Below are 25,323 nucleotides of genomic sequence, written 5' to 3'. Positions count from 1 at the left end.
ACTAAAGTGGAAACCAAGAAAATAGATGATGAGACTTACCAGAGAGAATACTTAAAAAAGAAACATTTGTTTGAATATGGTTAAAGAAATAGAAAAGTTTTGGAATATATATGTCATTCTAAGAGGGATGAATTCTCTAAATATAACATAGTATGCTTTTTTCCCTTTTTTGTTCTCTTTCTTGATATGAGTAATATAAAAAAGTTGAAATGACTTAGATAAATGAAATGTTTTAGATACTTAAATGTGATTGAATTTAAGAAAATTATAATGGATAAAAATGTTTTGAATAAGAGTTAAAGGACTAGATGACTAGATGTATTAAATGGAATGTTTAAAGATTAAACATATTTTTATTATGGTTAAAAAGAATAAGAAATGTAGGAAATAAATATATATTAGCTTAGGAGGGATATATATTTTAAGTAGTATGTTATTTTTTATGTTTTTTTACTCTTGCTCTCCTTTCTTTTTTTTTCCTTCATTTTTTTATCTATTCCTTAAGATGGTTCATATGAAAAAATAGAGTTAAATTTTTAAATGTAATTAATTTTTGAAAAAATCTTAATCAGTAAGAATACCTAGAATTTGGTGGGAGAAACAAACTGAAATAAGGACTGTAACAGGATCTAAGATAAGGGAACCAGAATGATTGGATAGAAAAGAAATATTATATTGATGTGATTATTATTTTTAGGAATATTGGGAAAAATATATATTTAATTGTTATCTATCAAAACAATAAGAATTGTATTAACTCAGTGTTTGCAAAAGAGGATATTTTGGGAAAAGAGGAAATCAACTAAAACAATTATGTGGATTATGGATTATAGAAATCAATTGTTAATGATTGTTTTACAAATGTAACCCAGACAACACACTGTTCACCAATTATTAAGTGATTTATGTTTTTTTTAAAAAAAATCAATAAAATATATTACAAAAAAAATAAAAAGTTATGGCAAAATATAGGTAGTCCTCAACTTGTGACCACAATTGAGCCCAAAATTTCTGTTACTAAATGAGACTGTTAAGTGAATTTTTACCCCTTTTATGACTGTTCTTGCCACAGTTATTAAGTGAATCACTGCAGTTGTTAAGTTAGTACCATGGTTGTTAAGCGAATCTGGCTTCCCCATTGACTTTGCTTGTCAGAAGGTCACAAAAGGTGACCACATGACTCTGGGACATTGCAAGTGTCATAAATATGAGTCAGTAGATCACGTGTCCATAGGGATATTGCAGGAACCATTGTAAGTGTGAAAAACGGTCATAAGTCATTTTTAATGCCATTGCAATTTTGAACAGTCACTAAATGAACTGTTGTAAGTCAAGGACTACCTGTACTATATCTTTGTGCATTAATAAACAAAAAACAGGAAATAATTTTGTACTATACAAGCTCAAAATTACTGGCGAGATAATTGCACAGAAGCTGGCTGCTAATGTCAACAGAACTAACAATTTATCTCTGACCATGGCATGCTAAGGTTGGTTACGCCTTCCGTACTTTCAAGTATATAAAAATATGAATAAGAATTAATTTCTCTCATGTCAATTTGCCTAAAAAGTCACACTCTGGCTTTATCCATTCCTGGGCAACATAAGAGAATAATTTCTCTGCACATGCAAAATCAAGCTACCTGCACAAGGACTTAAGAGGCATATTATAGTATAATGATTAATATGCTTTTCAACACTCACACATTTTAAAAATTGACTTAAAATTCTGATCATTATTTTGTGTCTGTATTGACGAAGTCTTATTTAATCACAGCTTCATGGCAGTATACATGGTTACAATACTGCTTATATGAATTAACTTGTTTTATGAAAAGCCTACATTTAATTATAGGCATTTCTTAATGTGCAACTATACAGTATTTCAGACATTGTATAAAAATGTAATGAACATACGAAGGACAGAGATATTGCTTCTTTTTCCCTTTTCCTTTCTTTGAAGATTTCTCTTTGGAACAGACTTCCTCAACATATAAGAAAAAAGCAACCACAACCATTGCCAAGAAAAACTTCATCGTGGGGACTTGAAGCCCAGGATGAAAGTTGACCTATGACAGATAAGAAAGAACAAAAATGCAATTTGATGAGGTTCAATGAAAAACTAGGATATACTTCACACTGGAAGCAAACACTTTTAAATATCCTAGATAGAAATAATTATTCTCTAATGATCAGCTACTAGAGCTTATTAATTTGGCTCTTATACGAGGAATACACACACACACAGACACACACACACCTGCAATTATCCTAAAAAATCGAGTCCCAGGTATATCCATTTAAAAAGGCTACTACTGTTGACGAAAGCTTAGTATTGAATAAAGTTTTTTTCGTCTGTATGGTTGTTAAAGCATCTGACTAGGAACTGGCAGACTGAGAGTTCTAGTCCTGCCTGAGCAAAGTCATTTAGGTGACTTTGGAGCAGTCACTCCGCCCCAGTCTTGCAAGCAGGCAATTGCAAACCACTTCCAAAATGCCTTACCACGAAAATACCTTACCGTGATCAGGCCAGGCAATTGCCAGGAGTTGAAAACTGACTTAAAGGCACCTAATAAATAAATTAAAAATAGACATATATTTTAAAGCTCATTTAAATTGTTTTAGATTGGGGTGACTATATTTTAACTGTCACTATAAACTTTGCAACATATGGTAATCCTTTTATTAATAAAACCTTGAGTTATTTTACAAACCAGTCTTCTAAAAGAATGTTACAAACAAATCTTCCAAAAGAAGCTAGAGGCATGAAAATCCACCTGCATAAATTCCTAAATATAAACACTGTAATCAGTCATTGAGTTTCTGATAAGTATTTCATATTATGCTACCTATAAGATAAAACAGATTAGTTATGGGCCCTGTTTAGAATTTTATTCTCCTAGTAGTTCAATTAATATTATCAAAACATTTTATTAATTACAGTATATTCATTCCCACTGGAATGTTCAGCTTTTTATTACAATGAATATACTTACACGAATTGTCAATAATCTGTTTAACATTCTAATTTCAAATAGAAATAATGAGAGATATTCATTGAAGCTGTTTTATTATTACATGCTCTTTACATGACACTTACTGAATATTCTGTATCAACCTAGCTAAACATAATTGTTTACACTTAATACAAACACTGCTTGCTGGTTCCCAGCTGCACTGACAGGGGAAAAAAAACCTTTTGCATTTATGATCTTCAACCAGCTTTAGCTCTAGAGCAAGTGACTGAGCATTATGAGCTGCGTATATTTCTTTCTCCATCCTTCTTTTTCCTTCTTACTCTGAATGCAGGGGTTGGATATTTATACCCCTTCAACAGAATTTATATCTACAGCAACAGAATTGGTGTCTTCCTTCCAACAGAAGAAGCATCTTCTTCTGCCCACAGTGCTGGACTGCAGTCAGATTACGAGACATGGGTTCTCTGTACTCCCCATAAGCACATCCAGGCTTTGACCAAGGACATGCTCCAGTGCTGCAGTACTGGTAGGGTAGAAATGGTGACGGTGCCTTCTCACTTGTCCAATGACAAGGTCTCCCTAACATCTTCTCCTGCATTCATTAGTGTGAGATCTTTGTGGCCTTTTCTGAAGTTATCAAATATTACTGAGACAAACACACACACACACACACACACACACACACACACACACACACACACACTTTATAGGATCTGCAGAACACATTTCAACGTGCAGAAACAGCACCTTTCATTGGAGGACACATTTCTAAGAAAACACACTTGACTTGAGTGATTCCCTGTGTCACTTTAGCAACAGATGTCACTTTACCCCCACCCCCCACCCCACCCCCGCTTCCACCAAGCAACCATACCTAAGGTTTATCACTTGCCCCTTCCAGCACCTCGTCGAACCAACAAGGCCTCTGAACACCAATTGTCTCCCTCCAAATCCTCGGTCGGAACCGAGCAGTGGAGCCCGACTTGTCAGACTCAGAGCCTCGCTCTTGCGCCCTACAGCTTTTCCTACATTTCGAGAGCTGCCCGCCTTCCCCTCTCCCGGATGAAAATATCTCCCACCCCGCAGTTTCCTCCCTCTCCCCGCTTCGCGTCTGGGCGACAGCAGCAGCGCCCGGGGATTCCGCGGTCCCCAGATTCCTTCCCAACCTCGCTAAGAGCCGGCTCCGCAGCTTGCCAGCAAGGAAGGGCGGCATTCCGCCAGAAGCTGGCCGAGGTACTGAACTCAGGTGCCGATGGAGCAGAGAGAGGCCGATCGCCCACCTCTGCAGAGCGGGATGCTACATCAGCCCGGGACCTCACGGGAAGGGCTCACCATCTGGGGCATTTCCCAAGACCCGTCTGCGTGGGTTCCCGAAGCCTTCCCTTCCCTTCCTAAACGGACGCGCAGGCACAAACTCCTGGCTGAGCTCTACGGCCCTGCGAGCCACGGGACGAGGACTTACCGCTAGCAGCCTCCCTTGCCTCTCCGGGATTATAGCCAGAGGTGATTGGCCAAAGGTGACATGACCAAAGCGAAATTCACCAGCACGTCCGGGAAGAGAAAGGAAGCAACGCCGGAGATCCGCCGCTGAATTATGAAAACGAGCCCCGCATCAAAAAAGCGCCCATTTTGCTACTGAGCATGTGCACGCGCCTTGAGAGGCTGTGAGGGAGCATGTGCGGGCCTGTTGCGCATGTGCGGTGGCGATGTGGCGTCTGCCCTTGCTCGTTTCTGCGCCCGTCCCTTTTCTACCTTTAAGCTGTTTGCCTCGACGGCTTTGCGAGGTTTCGTTCCCTTTCCTTCTGCGAGCACCTGGCCTTTTTCGGTTGTTGAGGTTTTTATCCCGAATCCATAAAAACACCTGTAATATTGTACTACACAAAACTTCTGCCAGGAGGACTTAGTCCTACAATTGTTAACCGGCTGTCACCAAGGATTTTTCGCTATTGTAAAGTGTTCCAAGAAAATTAAGACGTTTGTAGCCATTTATTGCATGATAGGATGGTGGCAGGGGAGATACGAGTAGTCCTCGACTAATGACCACAATTGAGCCCCAAATTTCTGTTGCTAAGTGAAACATTTATTAAGTGAACTTTTGCCTCATTTTGTAACCTTTCTTGCCACAGATGTAAAGTGAATCACTGCAGTTAAATTAGTAACACGGTTGTTAAGTGAATCTGGTTTCACCATTGACTTTGTCTGAAGGTCGCAAAGGGTGATCACGAGCCTGGGACACTGCAACCGTCATAAATATGAGTCAGTTGCCAAGTGTCTGAATTTTGATCATGAGAAGCTGCAGCAACAGTCAGAATTCACTTTTTCCAGTGGTGATGTAACTTTGTATGCTCAATAACTGAACTTTTCTAAATCAACCTGTATTTGGATTGGAATTGGTACTGCACTTATTTGCCTACTGGGATTCTTTCTCTGTTCTGATTGAAAGATGGGTTTATTTATTTATTTATTTTTTATTTTAATTCCATTTATATCCCGCCCTTCTCCGAAGACTCAGGGTGGCTTACAAGCTTAGCAGTAGCCTTCATTCTATGTATATGCCTGCTTATTAGGGCTTTTGGGCCCCCCCAAAATTCAGTGCATTAATTTGTAATGAGATTTCTTGAATTTGATTGGAAGAAAGATGCTGGATCCATGTAGAGCCTCATTCTTCTTAATTGTTTTTACATGGGATCAGTCTCCATAGAATCATACCCATCTTCATAGTCATGGATCTGATATTTTCCTGCTATCACAGTTAAAAAAAAGAGAGCCAGTATGGTATAGATTAAGATACATAAGCAGGAGCAGAAATACCCAGGATCTTGTCCAACTTCGGCCACAGAAAGTGAGTGATGTTAGCCCAGTCACTCTCTAATGCCAGATTGACTCACAGGTTCATTGTAAGAAATAAAATAAATGGGTCAGTTTATAAACCACCATGAATGTCTGTACCAAAGATGGGACATAAATCTATAAATAAATGAAATGTGGATCCAAAGAGCATCCAATCTTCATGAATTCCCTGGACTTTTTTTTACTATGCATCTGCCTGAAATCAGTATCACAACACAGATTACATCAGTTTGCACAAAAATGACCATAAGAAGCACAGATCTGACAATTTTAACTTGAGGGGAAAAAAAACTGTATAAAAAGGGACTCAAAGTACAAACTCTTACAAATTGTTATGTTTTTGGTTGAAAGTGCCATTAAAATAAAGCATTATTTCTACCTTTATAGACTGTAAGTCAATTAACCAATTCTGTACCGTCAAATAATTTCATCCAAAATATGAGGATCCATGCCTTGTATTTCTATTTTTGTACCATGATGATTCATAATTATTAGACCTTGATAACAGATGTTATCTATAATTAGATGATAGTTTCAGGTGGATTCATGTAAAAATAATGAGAACCTGTACTTTGAATTCACATTTTTGCACCATGAAAGCACCAAAGCATGGTTTGCAGTATGTTATACAGTCAGGTGTGAGCTTGTCAGCAGTTCCAAGTGGATTCCATGTAACAATACAATTAATTTATTACTTTCTTGGTTTAATGTTTCTGTATTGTGTTTTGGATCAAAGTTTCTTAGTTGTATCGAAAATGCTTGGATCCATATTTGTAAAGATCCGGTAAAGGAATAACCCTTTATTTGGTTTCAATTTTGGGATTATTATCAAAATCATAACAGCATATTTCAGGGCTGACTTGCTTCTTTCCTAAGATATACAGGAATGAAGTAACTTTAGCACCTGGATTCTAATCTTGTCCTGTTAATAGACTCATCATAGCTGAAAATATAGGAGGAAAGTTGTATTAATTTATGGTGACAAAATAACAGGGTACACCAGTTTCTGACAAATTTTGCTAAACAGCATATGTTTCCATGAGTTATAGCTCATGCAGATACACACAGTGGTTAGACTGGTATACGATACAAATCATAGCTACATGATCTATCCATCAGAGGGAAAAAAAATCTTAAATCCACTGGCAAGAGCCAAAGTAATATCATCTAACGTTTTGTTTTCAAAATGAATATGAGCCATTTTTTAAAATTATTTTGAATCTTGACAATACCCAACACCCAGCTGCACCTATAGTTAACAAATGCATTCAGGGCTGATCCACACAATTAGTTTGTTTCAGCATGAGTAAGGAGTACTCAGGCAGGAAAATAAAGCATCATGCTCTAACTACTCCAGCCTTCCAAGAAGGCAACCTGCAAACAACATTTTGTGCTTTACATCAGCAATTCCTGACTTGTGCCGGTGCAAAGGGTGCCGTCCAGTTTCTGTGCTGCACTTAATTTTATTGTAAGCAAACTCTCATTATAGATTGGTGGCCCCCAGGGGGAGGTCTTTCTCTGTGGGCGCCCCGGAGCTATGGAACCAGTTACCGGTTGAGCTCCGGACGGCGCCCGATCTTCGCTCCTTTCGCCGCGATCTGAAAACATACCTGTTCGAACAAGCCGGCCTGGCCTGAGGGGGGATTGGTGGGGTTTTTACTATCATTTTATTGGGGTTTTATTAATGTATTTATTGTTTTTTATGGGCATGTATTTAATTACTTTTTAATTTTTGTAGCTTTGTGTTTTATTCTTGCCCTGTACACCGCCCTGAGTCCTTCGGGAGAAGGGCGGTATAGAAATATTAATAAATTAAATTAAATTAAATTAAATTATGCATTATGACAGAAATACTTTTTTTAATTTTCACAGTCATATTTTTTTACAAGTTTACAAGTGAAATGTAGAAATGTAGGGGTTTTTTTGTTTTTTGAAGTCTACTGTTGTGATTCCATGCCAGCCTGTGATCCCAACAGCTGAGTCCGGGGAATCTGAGGAGGAGGAGGAGGGGCCTGGGGAGCCATCGAAGTCGGAGGAAGACTCTGATGAGCTCCAAGACTTACATTCCAGTGAGGAGCCTGGCCCTTCCGCTCATGCTCAGGATGAGAGGCAGCTGGGTGGGGAGGCTGGGTCAGACTCGGAGGACGCACAGCTGGAGGACCTGAGACACACCCACAAATGAAGACAGGCCAGGAGAGCAGGTCAGAGAAAGGCAATGGAGCAACTCTGGAGAAGGCATTGAGAAGCCACACCTTGAGGCCTGAATTGAAAAAGGGGAATGTGTGGGCGGTGCTGGTTGCTGAAGGCAACCGTTGCAAAGTACTTCATGGGATCATGTTCTGTTGGTTTTGCCGGTGAATAATTCTCTGTTTTGCATTGTGTTTCATGTGGACAATTTTCTCCATTTGGATTCTGTTTTGTTGCCTTTGTTTTTGGACCATTTGGCAGGTTTGTTACCAATATTAAAAGGGGGTTGTTTTCTTCTGAGTCTCCAGCCTACTTGTCAAAAGGGGTTTTGTCCTTGTGCATTTAACAAGGATGTACATAGGCTGGGACAGAACATCTACTAACAAAGTAGTGGAACAATGGAGATACCTAGATTACATCAGCATATTTTTAAACTGCTCTAGTATATGTCCTTAAAAACATGCCCTATAGCAGTGTCAAGGAAGGAAAAATTAACAAACTTACCTTTGGGAAGAAAAAACAAAGGTTGAATTAACTTGTTGCAAAAATGGACTTGGGCTGTTGTGTGATCTCTTATAAAAAGAATTGGTAGTAAGGAACTCATGATGAAATATCAAAAATGCCATATATTTTCTGCTGACTTACAAAATAATTTTTCAACCATTGCCTTACCTTGTGGAACAATCTTCAGTGTATGTTCCCCCTAAGGTGGGATGGCCCCTGGGTTTTATCAGTTTGACCTTGATATATGTCTGTGTGTGTGTGTTCAGTTTTTACATACACACATAGATACATAGATACATAAACATATGTCTATGCATGTAAAAACTAAAATATTATAAAATATATATATTGACCTCCAGTGACCTCCTTCCAAAGAAAATTGATTTTTTTGCCAATATGGCAATAATTATGCAACAATGGCAATAATTAAGAAAATAAGAGGAAAGAACAATTCATTCTTCTGTTCTTTGTCCTGGCATAAAGATCTCAGTTCACACAGATAAAAAGATCTTTAATTCCTGAATGTCACATATTTGTTCCTAAAGATTTTTAATGAATTTCAAGTTGAGTAGTATAATCATACATGGGATGTAAAATATTATGGAATGAGAACATATTTCAATTTCATATCACTTTTATCTGGTTTCTACAGAAAGAAAACATATCTTCTGGTTCAGAAACATATGATTTATCATGATGACATCTGCCACATGAAATGTATTATTTCGGGCACATTCTACTTTCAGAAGAAAAACCATACAACCCTCACTGACTCATAAAGAAATTACAGAGCTATGCATGCTGCTAAGAAAAAGGCCTATGGAGTGGAAGCTGAACGTTTCCACTTACTCACCACAAAGTATGTCTACTCTCTTATTAGACTACTGATGTTTTTGAGCTTTCTCCTTAAGTCCTTGATTTATATGCAGGCAACATAGTCTACAACCTGTTTTACAACAGCTACCCAAAGTAAATATGATTGTTTTTAAATCAGGATCCTTGGATTTCTTGGCTAGTGCCCTTTCTGTGTAGTGACATTATAGCTTAATATAAATAATACCCATCTGCCTCAATAATAATGTACAGGTAATCCTCAAGTTATGACCACAGTTGCTAAGTGTTGCTAAGTGAAACATTTGTTAAGTGAGTTTGCCCCATTTTAAAACTTTTCTTGCCACAGTTGTTAAGTGAACTATTGCATTTGTTAAGTTAGTAGCATGGTAGTTAAGTGAATCCAGATTTCTTGTTGATTTTGCTTGTCAGAAGGTTGCAAAAACTGATCTCATGACCCTAGGACACTGCAGCTGTCATAAATATCAATTAGTTGCCAAGCATCTGAATTTTAATCATGTGATCATGGAGATGCTGCAATGGTCGTAAGTGTAAAAAACTCATGTCGCTTTTTTAGTATTGTAACTTTGAACATCACTAAATGAACTATTGCAAGTCAAGGATTACTTGTATAAAAGCAGAAAATTTATATATTCACAGTGCTTTTCACAAAGGATCTATTGGAAACCATTTGGTTTTCCAATAAATTTTTTCCTATTGCACTTGAAATACTCTCTTCTTTGGTAAAGGTTTATTTGCACTATATATACTTGAAAGATTTTATCTCTCTCTCTTTCCCTCTCATCTATATTTAAGTAAATCTGGTAGTGTGGTAAAACAGACTTCTCACCAACATTAGAAAGCAATGAAAAACCTCTAAAATCTCAGGCAAGAAAATCCAAATTGGAAATGTTCAGTCAATAAAAATTTCAAATCTATTTACCAGTTACTGAATAGTAATTCAAAATATATACAGTATTCAGTGGTATTTTTCGTTTGTCACATTTGGATGCATATCAATAGAAATCCTTGTATTTAATCTTCCTGAGTACTTTATGAGATCATAATTCCACAAGTTCATCTCATGCATTAGTTGCAGCTATTTCTGGAATGCGAAGCCCTGCTCCTACTCACTCATGCCTTATGACCTCCAGATTGGACTATGTGCTCTACAACTCAGCTGGCACAGAATTCAGCAGTGTAGCAGTTAATGGTACTGGTTACTTGGTGCATGTTACACTACAGCTCCATCGACTGCACTGGCTTCCAGTGTGCTCCTGGATGCAATTTAAGGTGTGAGTTATCACCTTTAAAGACCTTCATGTCTTGAAGCCAGGTTATTTATGGGACCATATCTCACCAACTGTCCCCACCCATCCTACCTGATTTCCAGGTATTGTTGGCAAAGGAATGTTAGTAGGTGGGGCCAAAAGGAGAGCATTGTCTGTGGGGCTCCTGCACTTTGGAACATCATACCTTCTGAGATTAGCTAGGCCTTGATCATCCTTGCATGCCTTCTGAAAGGCGTTGAAAATTTGGCTTTGGGCTCAAGGCTGGAACTTGAGGTGTGCGTCAAAGCACATGTCCTGGCTGTGTTGATAATTGTTGGGCTGATGTTCTAATGCTACGTGTTTTATTTTAGAATAGGATAGAGCTGTAAGGGACCATGGAGCTTCTAGTCCAGCCCACCACTCAAGCAGGAGAACCTATAACATCTCAGACAAGTGATTCTCCAGTCTCTTCTTAAAAACCTCCAGTGATGGAGTGCCTACAATTTCTGAAGGCAAGCTGTTCCACTGGTTAATTGTCCTCACTTTTATGAACTTTCTCCTTACTTCCAGGTTGCTTCTCTCTTTGATCAGTTTCCAACCATTGTTTCTTGTCCTGCTCTCTGGTGCTTCGGAGAATAATTTGACAACCTTTTCTTTGTGGCAGCCTCTCAAATACTGGAACACTGCTATCATGTCACCTCCATTTCTTCTTTTCTTTAGAATAGCCAAACCCAAGTCCTGCACCTATCATGGTTCCAACAGATGAAACTTTTCAAAAGAACTTTGAGGCATTGTTTACCTTAAAGAATCTTTTGTTTGAGAAACAAAGTATCGGCACTACATAGTTAAAGCCAAAAACTGAATTCCCCTCCCCTGGGCACAAAGTAGCAAAGCACAATTCCTTCCTCCAATTAATGGTCATAAATCACATTCCCCAATTAGCTTGAAGCCCAGGCTTTCTCCCCAGCTCTCCAGCCTGCCAAATCTTTATCAACTCTGGGCACAATAACCTTGATTCCCACGGCTGAGTTATTATTGTTATGACTAATGGCTGAGATATTATTGTTATGACTAACTGGACATGCCCCCTCCCAGCATCAACTAACTCTAAAAGTGAAAGAGAAAAGAAAGAAAAGACTACATTTCCATTTGTTGTCAAAGCAAAAACATCCAATATTAGCAGTGTTGACATCCTCCCCCCCCCTTATAAAAAGGACAAATCCAGTAATGTAACACAGGTTAGAGGCTGCCTCTTGGTTTATTAGGGTGTTTCTTATAGAACCTGTTAATGACTCTGTCAGCTTTTACATCACTAGACTTCACTCAGGTGCCTCAGACAACAAATATCCCTTCCATTGCACTCAGTATTGTAATTTCCCCTTAAAAATTTTAGAATCAAGAATATGCTTTACTTCATAGTGAGTCTGTCCTGCCACCATGAAAGGTCCAAGTGCCTTCTTATGGGGAGGTCTTAAGGTGAAACCCTGAAAAGGTTTCAACAGGCTACAATGGAAAACAGGGTGAACTTTTCCTAAGAGCCTAGAAAGTTTTAATTCTACTGTGACCGGGTTAATGATCTTTACAATGGGGAAAAGTCCTAAGTACTTCGGTCATAACTTCTTACTAGGTAAGTTAAGTCGTAAATATTTAGTTGACAGATAAACCTTTTCCCCAATTTGGAATGTTCTTTGAGGAGCCCTTTTTTATCTGCCTGTTTTTTGTATGTCTTGGAAGCCTTTTTCAAAGCAGCTTTCGTGGTTTTCCAAACTTCTTCCCACCCCTTCACTCATTGATCAAGAGTTTGGAAGCAGAGGGTGCTTGGGGGTATTTGAGCATTGGGCTGAACTCTTTTCCTGTGGCCACTTTAAAAGGCATGAAGCCGGTGCTGCTGTGAACAGAGTTATTGTAAGCCACCTCTGCGAAAGGGAGGGGGGTCAGTTCAGTTTGTTTGTTGATAATCCACATAGCATCAGAGATACTGCTCCACCATTGAGTTCGCGGATTCAGCCACCTCATTAGTAGATGGGTGAAAAGCAGACGATAGTCCTCAAGATGAGCCAATTAGTTTAAGAAAACTCCTCCAAAATGTAGCTGTGAACTGCACCCTTGTCAGAGATTATTCATTTAGGTGCACTGTGCAGTCTGTAGATCTGGTTCAGGAACATTTCGGTTAGTCATTGGGCAGACGGGAGCCCTTTGCAGGCAATGAAGTGAGTCTGCCTTGAGAACAGATCTGTCACAGTCCAGATGACCGTATTTCCCCTACTTTCAGGTAGATCTACTATAAAATGCATAGCAATTTCTTCCCATGGTTGGGAAGGGTCTGCCACTAGTTGCAATAACCCAGGAGGTTTCCCCAGAATTATTTTCATGGTGACACATACAGCACAACTCCAAACATAGTTTCTCACATCCTGTTTTAATCCCAGCCGCCAGAACTGGCGGCAGATAGGTGTAGTGTTTTTAAATATCCAAAGTGCCCAGCCTGTTTTATGTCATGGCTGTGTTGGAGCACATTAAGGTGGAGGGTCTCTGGCAAATATAGTTTTCCACCTTTTTAAGCCAAACCATCCCTGCATGTTTGGGAGGTTTGATTGTCCTTGAACCATTGGTTGGTGAGGAGCTCTTGTTTTATTTTCTTTGCCCCAGGGTCATTGGGTTTAGGGGCTCTTGAAGGTGGGACTCTGTGCAGCATAAGTTGAGAAGCAGTTTGTGGATTGGAGATAATTGCCTTATTAACCTCTTCACACTGGCTTTTGTACTGGGGGAGTCTGGATAGAGCATCAGCTAAGAAGTTTTTTCCTCCCAGTATGTACTTTAGGGTGAAGTTAAAATGGTTAAAGTACTGCACCCATCGTACTTGTTTTGGGGACAATTTGTGGGGAGTCTTTAGTGTTTCTAGGTTTTTGTGATCAGTTCATACCTCGAAAGGCACCTTACTCCCCTTTAGATAGTGTTGCCAGTTTAATAGAGCCTAGCAGATTGCGAAAGCTTCCTTTTCCCACACAGTCACCACCTCTTGCAGTCAATGAATTTTTTTGAGGTGTAGGTGCAGCTTTGTAGGATCCCACTCTGGTTCTTTTGCAGCAGCACAGCTCTGATGGCCACAATGCTGGAATCAGCTTGAATCACAAAGGGCTTCCCTGTGCAAGGATGTTTTAAGTCTGGTTTGAGCGCAAATAATCTTTTTAAATTTTCAAAAGTGGTTTGATGGTTCATAGTCCATGCTAGTGGTTGGCCCGGATGCAGCTTTCCTCCCCCTTTGCCTGTTTTTAATAATTCCGTAAGGGGCAGGGCAATTTCAGCAAAGGAGGGGATGAATTGACGTTAGAAGTTGGCGAATCCCAGAAAGCTGTGGAGATGTTTGCAAGTCTTTGGGGACTGCCATTCAATTATAGCTTTCACTTTGGTTGGGTCCATTTCAATGCCCTCACTGGAAATTCTGTAGCCAAGATAATCCAGTTGGGTCTGGTGAAACTCACACTTTGATAGTTTAACGTAAAGTTTGGCATTCAACAATTTCTTTAGCACTTCTCTCACTAGTTTTATGTGGTCAGCTATATTTGTGCTGTATATCAGGATGTCATCAAGGTACACCAAAACCCCTTTGTATAAATGGTCATGTAGTACCTGATTAATCAGCTGCATGAAGACAGCTGGAGCCCCTTGCAGTCCAAAAGGCATGACTTTAAATTGGTAGCTCCCTATGGGACAGTTAAAAGTAGTCTTCCACTCATCTCCCTCCTTTATCCTCACCTGATAATAAGCCTCTCTCAAGTCCAACGTAGTGAAGAGCCTCTTCTTTGCCAGGTGGGTCAGTAAGTCCTTCAGGAGGGGGAGGGGGTATTTGTTTTCCATGCTCACCACATTCAGACCTTTATAATCTATGCAGAGATGAATCAACCCATCTTTTTTTCTTTAAATAACACCGGGGCTCCCACGGCAGGCTTGGCCTGTTTGATAAATCCCCTCGCTAAGTTTTTGTCCACATACCTCTGCATCTCCTCCATTTCAAGGGAGGACATAGCATACATTCTCGGTCATGGGAGTTTGACTCACAGTAACAGTTCGATAGAGCAATCATTGGGTTGGTGGGGAGGCAGGGTGTCACAGTCCTTCTCATTAAATGCCTCTGCTAGGTCCCCGTATTCAGTGGGGATGAGTGGCTTGCCTGGCTGAGACAAGGCGGCCATGTGCACTAGCTCATTGGATGGGCTAACATCTCCTGTAACATCTGTTAAATTAAGGGGGGGCTTGGGTCCTATAGGTAACCTCACAGACCTCATTCCCTTCTCCCACCAGAAAAATGGCTTCCATTTGTTCAACCAGGCTAGCCCTAGGATCACAGCCTTAGTCATTTTCAGAGCCATCATGAAATGAATGAACTCCCAGTGGCTGTCATTTGGGCTGATTTGGCTTTGACTTGGCTTCTTGTGTGGGTAGCTTCTTATAGCGAGTGAGCTGAACGTTTAGCCTTACTGCTGCCTGGTACCACTCTTGCAGCTGATCAGGGACTGCTCATTAGATACAAGCCTGGGAGAGGTGGTCATCTAGTCCCCAATGGAAGAGATGGACTAGGGATTGCTCGGGCCACCTCTCTATTTGGCCGTCTATCTTGCAAAACTCTCATACATATTCGAGTGCAGGCCTGCTAGCTTGTTTTATTTTATGGACTTGCTCCTCCACTTTGAGAGCAATGGATGGGTCCTTGAACCTTGTTCTCAGTCCTAGGAGGAAGAGATGGGGGGTTCTCTAACTCAGGTGCTTGCTCATTATATAAATTGTTCAGCCACTTGGATGCTTCCCCTTCCAAGATGGATGCAAGCACGTCGACCATAGTGGCTGGGTTCACATAGAAATAGGCATAGCAGTTCAAGTGAGAGTGTGCCTGATTGAGGAAAAAGATCAGCTTCTCCGGGTCCCCATTGAAGTGAATGATGGCTAGCCATTAGAACCCCAATGAAACACATTAGACATCAGAATTAGTCCAAACCCTGAAACAGGTGGGCAATTTCCTTTGGAAAAAGAAATCTTACAATTACATATATTCAATAGAAATTATTACAAAGGAAACCCAGATCCATAAACCAGCCATCACAGATGCAGATGAACCCAGGAAGGATGGGGAACACCTGAAGAAAAGGACCACGTAAGAGATAAGCCAAACCAAATTTAAAAGACCAAAGAAAAAGTTTTCCTCCCTCTTCTCATTTTCCTTCCCCCTGCCCTGAACAATTCTGGGCAAACTGTTTAGCTAAAAGAAACATCCTGAGGACAGGAAACCACAGACACACGCCTTAGACAAACAATCAAACCCATCGATCCCACTAGATAGAAACATTGTAACACTAACAAAACAGACATAAACCACATAGAGAAACCCATTTGCATGAACAAAGAAACATGTCCTGGGGACAATATTGATTGCTCCCAGTTCAAACAAACACAAACTAAATGAAATTAAGTGAACAAATACCTTTAGAAGACCTAAATCATAATCTCAGTAACTCAAGGGGTATAAGAGCAGGACTCCTCACCTTGGGAAAGCACTTGCTCCATGGTGGCGAACCTATGGTGAACCTATGGTGAGCTCTCTCTATGGGCATGCGCGCTGTTGCCCCAGTCCTAGGCCTTCAGCTGACTTTCATAAAACCTTTTCATTTTAGTACTCCACCATGTGCAAAAAAAAGGTTCAATCAATCAATCAATTCAACTTCTCATGGTAAAAAAAAGATCTCACAAAGTTGGAATTGACTGATAGAAATTTTTAGTCCCACCCAGTCTACCATTACCACCGCAGCCACGCCCACCCAATGGGCCATGCCCACCCAGCACCCGAGGATACATAAGTGGGTTTTGTTTTGCAGTTTGGGCACTAAAAGGTTCACCATCACTGCACTAGCTAGTCCAGAAACCATCACTGTATCACTACTCCGTCCGGTTTCTGCAATAAAACCTAGTTTCTGGCAGCTTGCTTCATTTTGTGTCAATTCTTCCATCGGAGCTGAAGGTCTGCTTCCCAGCAGGAAACCCAAATAACAGAAAATCTTCCCACAGAAGGTTGCTTTGAGAGGTGGTGCCATCAATTGTTGCTGGCCTCCCCACTGTGGCTGTTGCACACCCAGCTGTTGCTGCCCCCCCATGGCAGCTGCCACATACCCAGTGGCTGCAAACCTTCCAATGGTTGCTGCACGCTCAGGGGCTGTTGCCACCCCCACGGCTGTTGCTGCATTGCCGGTGGCTGTGGTACCCCCAATTGCTGTGTGACCCCCACCAGTCTTAGCGGCTGCTGTAATGGCACCACCAACTGCTGCTAGCCTCCCAGAAGTTGTTGCATGAGTGGGGGCTGCTGCCATCCCCACTGCTGCTGGCCTGCAGGGGGTTGTGGTGCCCCAGTGGCTGCAGCCCCCCTGTGGCCCCAGAGGCAGTTGTTGCTGGATCCCCATTGGTTGCAGGCCCCTCAGCGGTTGCTGCACATTCAGAGGTGGCAGCCCATCCCACTTCTGCTGCAGTACTCCCAGTGGTTGCTGACCCCTGGGTGGCTGCATCACCCCTGATTGTTGCAAGGTCCCCATCTGCTGCTGCACATTCAGGGGCTGTGGCCACCCCCAATTTGGCTGCTGCACTGCCAGCAACTGCTGGCTTCCCACCTGGGGAGGCTGTGACATTCCCCATTTTGTGCAGGGCCCAGGCTGGGTGGCCGGTAAACACATCAATATGGGGTTTGGCTGTCCCAGTGACAGCTTGGGCTCTTATCCCATCGGTGGTGATCTGGGCTTTTGGAGGGGCGACAACTGTAGCTGTCTCTCCCTGCAGGGCTGGAGGGCATGGTCAGTGGCTTCGAGGACAGGGAGGCTGCCTGATCTGCACAGGGGGGACTGGGGGTTCCCCTTGGTAGGAGTTGGTGGCTGCCTCGCCGATCATCATGATTGCTTGCGTATGGGGAGCAGGAAGGATGTTCTCCACTCTTCATCTCTAGCTCCTCAAATCTTTCCACCAACGTTTCCACTGATTGACTACGGGTTGCGGACAGGTACTTCCACTCACCTGAGTCCTCAGCAGTAGATGATTTTGTGGTTCTTCACTGATCTGGGGAATGCAATGTGTGGGAATCCCCTCTTTGCAGCTCAACCTCATCTGCCTTCGAAGAACTTGATGCTGGCAAGGCCATCTCAAGGTGTCTGGAGCCTCTACTGGGTAGGGTCCATTCTGATGACCAGATCAGCTGTCCTCGCAGCTTGGCCTTTGCCCCCAACTGGGAGGCCTGAAAAAGTTCCTTCTCCACCGGGGTGCTGGCTTGCACTCCCCCCTCTGGGGTAGCAGCCACCACCAGGGTCTGGTTTCAGGCGCTCTTTCTTTCTCAATGTTGAGATCTTCTCTGAATCTTTGTCAGTCTATCCCTCAAGTCTAGGGACAGCGACTAGGGCTCAGGACTCCAAAATAGGTAAAAATTGGAGATTTTGGCTTAATGTGATGGTTCCGACAGATGAAACTCTTCAAAAGAACTTCGAGGCATTGTTTACCTTAAAGAATCTTTTATTCAAGAAACAAAGTATCAGCAGTACATAGTTAAACCAAAAACTGAATTCCCCTTCCCTGGGCACAAAGTAGTAAAGCACAATTCCCTCCTCCAATTAACAGTCATAAATCACATTCCCCAATTAGCTTGAAGCACAGGCTTTCTCCCCAGCTCTCCAGCCTGCCAAATCTTTATCAACTCTGGGCACAATAACCTTGATTCCCATGGCTGAGTTATTATTATTATGACTAACTGGACTCTCATCCACATCCCCCCTCCCAGCATCAACTAACTCTAAAAGCGAAAGGGAAAAGATCACTACATTTCCATTTGTTATCAAAGCAAGAAAATATTCTGCATATATTTTAGTCTCCGGGCCTTGAATCATCTTAGTTGCTCTTCTCTGATCTTTTTCCTGCCAGTTTACTGTCATCTGCAAATTTGATGAGTTCCCCTTCTATTTCCTCATCTAAATCATTGATGAAGATATTGGAGAGTACTGGGCCTAAGACAGAGCCTTGTGGTACCCCACTGCTTACTTCTCTCCATGTGGATGTAAATTGAGGACTACTCATTGAGTACAGTTTGTCAGCCAGCTACAAATCCATCTGGTGTTGTTGTTGTCTATTCCACTTTTTTCTAGCTTACCAAGCAGTAGATTGTGGTCTACTTTGTCAAATGCATTACTGAAATCTAAGTATACTATGTCCACAGCGTTTTGCTGGTCTACTAATTTAGTCACTTTATCAAATAATGAAATAAGATTGGTTTGGCATGATTTGTTTTTAACAAACCTGAGCTGGCTACCGGTTATAACTTTGTTTGCTTCTAGTTGTTCACAGATCTTTTTTCTGATTATCTTTTCCAGGATATTCCCAGGTATTGATGTTAGACTGATTGCTTTGTAGTTTCCTGGGCCTGTTTTTTCCCCCCCTTTCTTGAGGATGGGAACCACATCAGCCCTTTTCCAATCCTCAGGTACTTCCCTGATGTTCCATGATTTTTGAGAGATATGGTACAATGGTTGTGAGATAACATCTGCTAGCGCCTTCAGAACTCTGGGATGTAATCTGTCGGGTCCTGGTGATTTATACTCATCAAGGCCGGATAGGTATTCTCTTACCATTCTCTTGCTTATTTTAATTTTTTTTGTTTCTAGTTTGTCTTTTGCAGTATTTTTTGGTATGTTTTTGGTATGTTTTTGTGTGAAGACTGATGAAAAGAATGAGTTAAGTAGCTCTGCTTTCTCCCTATTGCTTGCTACTTCCTTGCCATCTTCTCTCTTTAGTGGACCTACAGTTTCCTTGACTTTTTTCTTGTTATTAGTATGTTGAAAGAAACTTTTTTTTATTATCCTTAATTTCTGTTGCAAGTCTTTGTTCATTCTGAGCCTTTGCTTTCCTGACTTCATCCTTGCATGTTCTGTCTGTCTGCTGATAATCAGTCTGAGTTATGTGTCCCTCTTTCCATTTTTTGTACTTGTCCTTTTTGTCTTTCAGTGTGTCTGAGAGATCTTTGTGCAGACATGCTGATTTCTTCTTGACTTTCTTGTTTTTCTTTTTCAGTGGTATTGTGCTGGTCTGGGCTTTTATGACTGCATTTTTCAGAGTTTCCCATGCTTGTTGAATTCTTTCCCCTTTTAGGATTTTCATCCATGGAACCTTTCCTAGGTTCTCTCTGAGTTTGTTAAAATCAGCTCTTTTGAAATTTAAGACATTGGTTTGATTATTTTCTATTGTTTGTGTTTGCATTATATTGAATTACAGTACAACATGGTCACTTTTGCCCAAGGTTCTGGCAATTTCAACTCCCTCTATCACTTCTTTTCTATTAGTAAGAATTAGGTCCAGTATAGCTTTACTTCTAGTTCCCTCCTCTACCTTTTGGATGGCAGAGTTGTCGGCTAGGTTGGTTAGGAATCTGTTTGATCTCCTGCTAGCTACAGAGTTTGATATCTGGGTAGTTGAAGTCTCCCATTACTACTGTGGTATGCTTCCTACATACATTTGTTAACTGGTTGGCAAAGAGTTAATCGATTTCTTCTGATTGCTTGGGTGGCCTTTATATTGACCCATATAGATTCTGGAGGGCTTTTATCTTTGATCATGTGCATTTCTGTAGATATGTAGTATTCTCTTACATTTATTTATTTATTTATTTATTTATTTATTTATTTATTTATTTATTTTAATTCCATTTATATCCCGCCCTTCTCCGAAGACTCAGGGCGGCTTACAAGCTTAGCAGTAGCCTTCATTCTATGTATATGCCTGCTTATTAGGGCTTTCATACACCCCCCAAGCAGCATTATTACAAAGTCAGCTTAATTGCCCCCAACAACTCCCTCTCCTCTTTTTGTAGTTCTATTTCTTTTGAACAATTTGTATTCATCCATCAGTCCATTCCAGTCATGGGTTTCATCCCACCAGGTTTCTGTAATGCCAACTATGTCATACCCACCCTTGTGTACTATTGCTTCTAGTTCATCCTGCCCCCAAGCTTTGAGCATTAGTATATAAACATTTAAGACTTTTATGTCTGCCCATGGATACTGCTAAGTTTGTAAGCCGCCCTGAGTCTTCGGAGAAGGGCGGGATATAAATGGAATTAAAATAAAATAAAATAAATAAAAAATATGTTTCCTGGATCTCCTGATTGTCGTTTGATTTTTTTTCTTTTTTCTCATCACTCCCTACCTCTTTGTTTGATTTGTTTTCTTGGGATTTATGATTGGTTTTGTGTTCTAGAGATTCTAATGTTTGGTCACCCTTCCCCCTCATTTTTTTTTAATATTCTGTATTTAATGTATTTTATTGTAAGCCACCTACAGTCATACTATATATGAGATAAATGTCTGATGCCAGGAAGGCATTAGATCTGCATGATGCCTGGAGGAAGTAGAATGAAAATTGGGTGGGAAGAACACTTTTGTTCTGCTGTGTCTTGCATATTGGACATGGATTTTTCCCAATTAGGCTCCATGGGACACTTTGTCTGAATGAAATAATGCTGTGATTCACAACTTAAAACCAAAATTAGTCAGCTGTATGAAATTCAATCAACCTTTTTGTTTAAAAAAAACACTGAGAGAGCATGAATGAGCACAAAAAAATAATTATGTAATGAAGAATTTGTCATTTCTTTTGAGAAATTGGAAGCTTTAATAACTTTTACCAAATAGATCCTTAAATATAAATTGCATTCCTATTTCACATCCAAAATTTTAACATTTGCAAAACAATTAAGTAATTTTTATTCATTGTTACTTTATCGTACTTAGCCAAAAGCCTTACAAAATTAAGTTAGTTAATTAAGTCAAATGAGATCTTCTGTAGGGTTACATGGTTATTGTTATGCACTCCACATTTAAACATTACATCAAATGTCTCTTATAGCATCTTACAAATTGCTTCATTCTGAGATACTGTAGATGGAATTGGCTTTGTTAATTGCCTTTCCAGTTTAAATTAATAAATTTTATATACAAAGGCAGAATTGGTGAAATTCATATAGTACTTTTATAATTCCATCAAGTGGTGTTAGGAAGAAGGATTTAGCCAGAAGATAAATTCTGATTTGCCAAAACCTCAAAGGTAGTGCATTGTCATTGATTGGACAAAGCAACAGTCTTTTCTCAGAGACTGTTTTTCTCGTTCCTGTATTCTATAGGAATGGGAATAATTTTTCAGGAGAAAAATGTTGAGAAGAAAAGAAGATAAGGAAGATAAATATTCAATTATGAGGTTCAAAAGATCTCTGTAATCATCTTGTCTGCCATGAAACTATACTGAAGACTAGACCTTGTTCATAAAGTCTAAGTAAGCAATTTTGCTAGGCTCCCTCTACTGATTTTATTTGGAATTCTATTTCAAATAAACAGGGTGTTTATCCAGAATTGATCTTTTTGTTTTTCTTTTTTTCCTTTCCTCATAAACTCTTTTTCATATCTATTGATTTAGGTTGATTGGTTTTATAAGGATGGTTCTCATATTTCAAAAATAAAAATACAGGTAGATAACAATAAAATTGCTTTAATTGAGGCATGTGGAAAAGAGGGTCAACAAAAACAATATATTAAAAATATAAAATATAAAAAAATATATTAAAATAAAAATATACCGTAAACCCAACTCTAAAAATACTGTAACTAGAGTACAATCAAAATAAAGCTCTATCTGCTCCTCCCCCCCAAAAAAAATATAATTTGACAATATGTATGTGTACCGTACATGCCAGTTGCCAAGTGTCCGACACAAGCCCGATTCAGATTCAGCCCCGTCTGATGCAAATGGTGCAAAGCCACGTGCTCTTCCAGGCCAGACTCTGCAAACAGTACGCCAGAAGCCGCAACCACCGTGGGAACTCTGAGTCCCCGCCTTTCGGCAGCCTGCACGGCCAAGCATATTTTGGCTTTGAGATAGCATTTGCAGACGGAGCAGCCGCCGCGTCTGGAGCCAAGCCCCGCCCAGGAGATGGTTGGCCAGGCGGGCCCGGAAGACGCGCTACAGAGCCGGGCTTGGGGCGGCCATGCCGAGGCCGGCTGGCGAGGGCCGCTGCATGGTCTGCGGGCAAGAGGGGCGCCAAGTACCACTGTTCCGCACTCCGTGACCAGGCAAGCGATTCTTCCGGTCGGCGCGGGTCAGGCGGTGCCTCGGCAGGAGCAAAGGTGCTCCCTTCCTACTGTCTGTCGCGGCCTATGGGCGCGACATTCAGCGGGGCCCCTCTTCGCAGCATGCCACACGGGCCTCACCCATCTCCCCATGGACGCACCTCCCTCGCTACGGGAGCCACCCCTGCCATCCCTGCACACCACAGACGCAGGCCCACCTCGACTCGTCGTGAGCCTTCCTTCCGTGCGTCGGCTGCTTCTTCCGACCGTCCGACGCCGCGTCCGTCCCTCCAGCGATCGCCGGCCTGGCTCGGAGGCAGGGGAGGCTCGCGAAGAGGAGGCTTCTCCCTCCCGTCCGAACCCCGGTGGCGACGGCGACAGTGGCGGCTCAGCTCCAAGCCGTTCCGTCCCCTCCCCCGATCCGATGAGTGATTGACACACCGACGCCCAGCAGCTGGCCAGCGCACGCGTGCACAGGACAACTCTGCCGGGTCTTGCCCGGTGCCAGCGAGCTCCGCGGCGTCCTTGACCAGGACCGGACCCATCCAGGCTGCAGTGCCTAGACGCGGTGTGGGCTGGGAAGTTTGGCGGCGACATGCTGGCTGGGAGGCGGCTTCGGAGCGCATTGCCGGGGACCGCAGATCAGAGAGGTGAATAATATTTTCCGGCGTATAAGACGACCCCCCAACTTTTGAGACGATTTTCATGGGTTGAAAAGTCGTCTTATACGCCGGAAAATACGGTAAGTTCTTTTTTTTTTGTTCACTGGAGTATAAGCCGAAGTGGATTTTTCAGCCCAAAAACTGGGCTGAAAAATTCGGCTTATACTCAAGTATATACGGTAATTTACACCTTTTAACCCTTTACTTCATCTTTCTGGCTTGCAAGCCCTCCTTGCTTTCATCACACCTTTTTTTTCTTTTAAATACTCACACCTGTCTTTTTCAATCAACTCTACTTAGCTACACCCATTAATTTCCCCCCTTTTCTTCCCTATTCAATCTTCTTTCATTTATTTGTTCTATAAATCAATCCTAGTTCATTCCATCACCAACCTACTCAAAGCACATATTTCATAATGATAATTCGCATTTATACATTAGCCTACTGCTGAAGGCTCTTTGTTTAGTTCTTTCACTGACTTCCTAAAAAGTTTTTCAACTAAAATCACTTTGCATTTTCTTCACCTTTTATCATTTTTATGGTACCTTACATTATTTGCAATTATCTTTTTTTATCTCTAACACTGGAAACAGGCATTTTACTTCATCTTTTGCAGCAATAATTTATATGCATTTTAACTCATCCAGTCTTTTTCATTTTAACATTCTACCAAATATCTAATTATGCCATGAGTGTAACTCCACACAGTTTCATGGTACTCGATTACAAAACTGCTTCTAGTCTGTTCCAAGCAATTTCCATATCCTCTTTTTCTATGTCTACTTGCCATTTATTCAGATGGAAAATGAATTCTAATACTTTTCATATAATAGTTATACTCCCTATTCTGCAGTTATTCTGATTTTGCTCTATTTTTTCATTTTACTCCATGTTCATTTTCTTCCATAAAACTATTTTTCCATAACAAATAATAGATTGTACCATATTTGGAATTTCTCTTCCCATTATCATTCATTTCTTACAATTTTCATCTTAAGTTCAATTACTCCATTTTAGATTTATATTAATTCCTTTTTGAAGTGTGCCTATAAATGCTTAAACCACATATTCCAAATGAGGAGGTCTTTTATTAAGAGCACAAAATAGCCACCATTCTGATTCATTCTTGAAATGCTGAATGTCTTAATTACTTTTTCTATACTCATATTTAAGGCAACAAAAACAATTATTTTTCTTGGATCACATTTATTCAGAAAGTTGCACATTTTTCTTTAAATTTAATTCCTGGTCATCTATTATTTCCATTATTGGACAGTGTCATGCAATTGTCACTAATCTATGGCAGGGCTTTTCAACCTTTTTACCCATTGTACCACTTTTAAGATATGGCAACATCCAAGTACCACCAGTCGCCTAGTAAGGTGTCAAAAACCTGACCCAAAAAAAGGAAAAAAAGTGAAGTATAGGTAGTCCTCGACTTACAACAGTTCACTTAGTGACTGTTCGAAGTTACAATGGCACTGAAAAAAGTGCCCCCCAGGCCACAGCCAAGCAACACACCTGCCTGCCCGCCTACCAGCACTCTTCCTCCTGTCCGAGGTTTTCATTGTTGTGAGCATTTCTGTTGAGGATTGGCAGTGGGGGGGGGGTGTTTGATTTTTATTCCCCCTGTCTGCTGGGTGATTGCAGCAGGTTTTGGTCACTTCACATGACCCTGGGACACTGTGATCATCATAAATATGAATCAGTTGCCAAGCATCTGAATGTAAATCAAAAGACCCTGGAGATGCTGCAACAACAGAGAGGGCCTCCTCAGGGTGCCACCGCTCAAGGAATGTCGGCTGGTGGCCCCCAGGGGGAGGGCATTCTCAGTGGGTGCGCCAGCCCTCTGGAACTGCTTACCAACTGAAATCCGGATGGCCCCCGACCTCCGCACCTTCCGGCGCGACT

General features: G+C 41.1%; 1 protein-coding gene across 1 annotated transcript in view; it reads right to left on the bottom strand.

The window, feature by feature from the left end:
* Nucleotides 1-3,576, bottom strand: part of GLRB (glycine receptor beta) — a gene marked incomplete at both ends in the record, with an annotated part of 50,236 nt that extends 46,660 nt beyond the window's left edge. The window contains 3 exon segments of the mRNA XM_081333036.1: nucleotides 1,918-2,069; nucleotides 3,449-3,510; nucleotides 3,513-3,576. Coding sequence (XP_081189162.1) covers nucleotides 1,918-2,069; nucleotides 3,449-3,510; nucleotides 3,513-3,576 — 278 coding nt within the window.
* Nucleotides 3,577-25,323: the final 21,747 nt, after the last annotated feature.

Source organism: Vipera berus (assembly GCF_964194415.1).
Source record: "Vipera berus genome assembly, chromosome: 7".
NCBI lineage: Eukaryota > Metazoa > Chordata > Lepidosauria > Squamata > Viperidae > Vipera > Vipera berus.
Note: the sequence above shows the minus strand (reverse complement) of the source record. Positions and strands in the feature narration are given on the sequence as shown.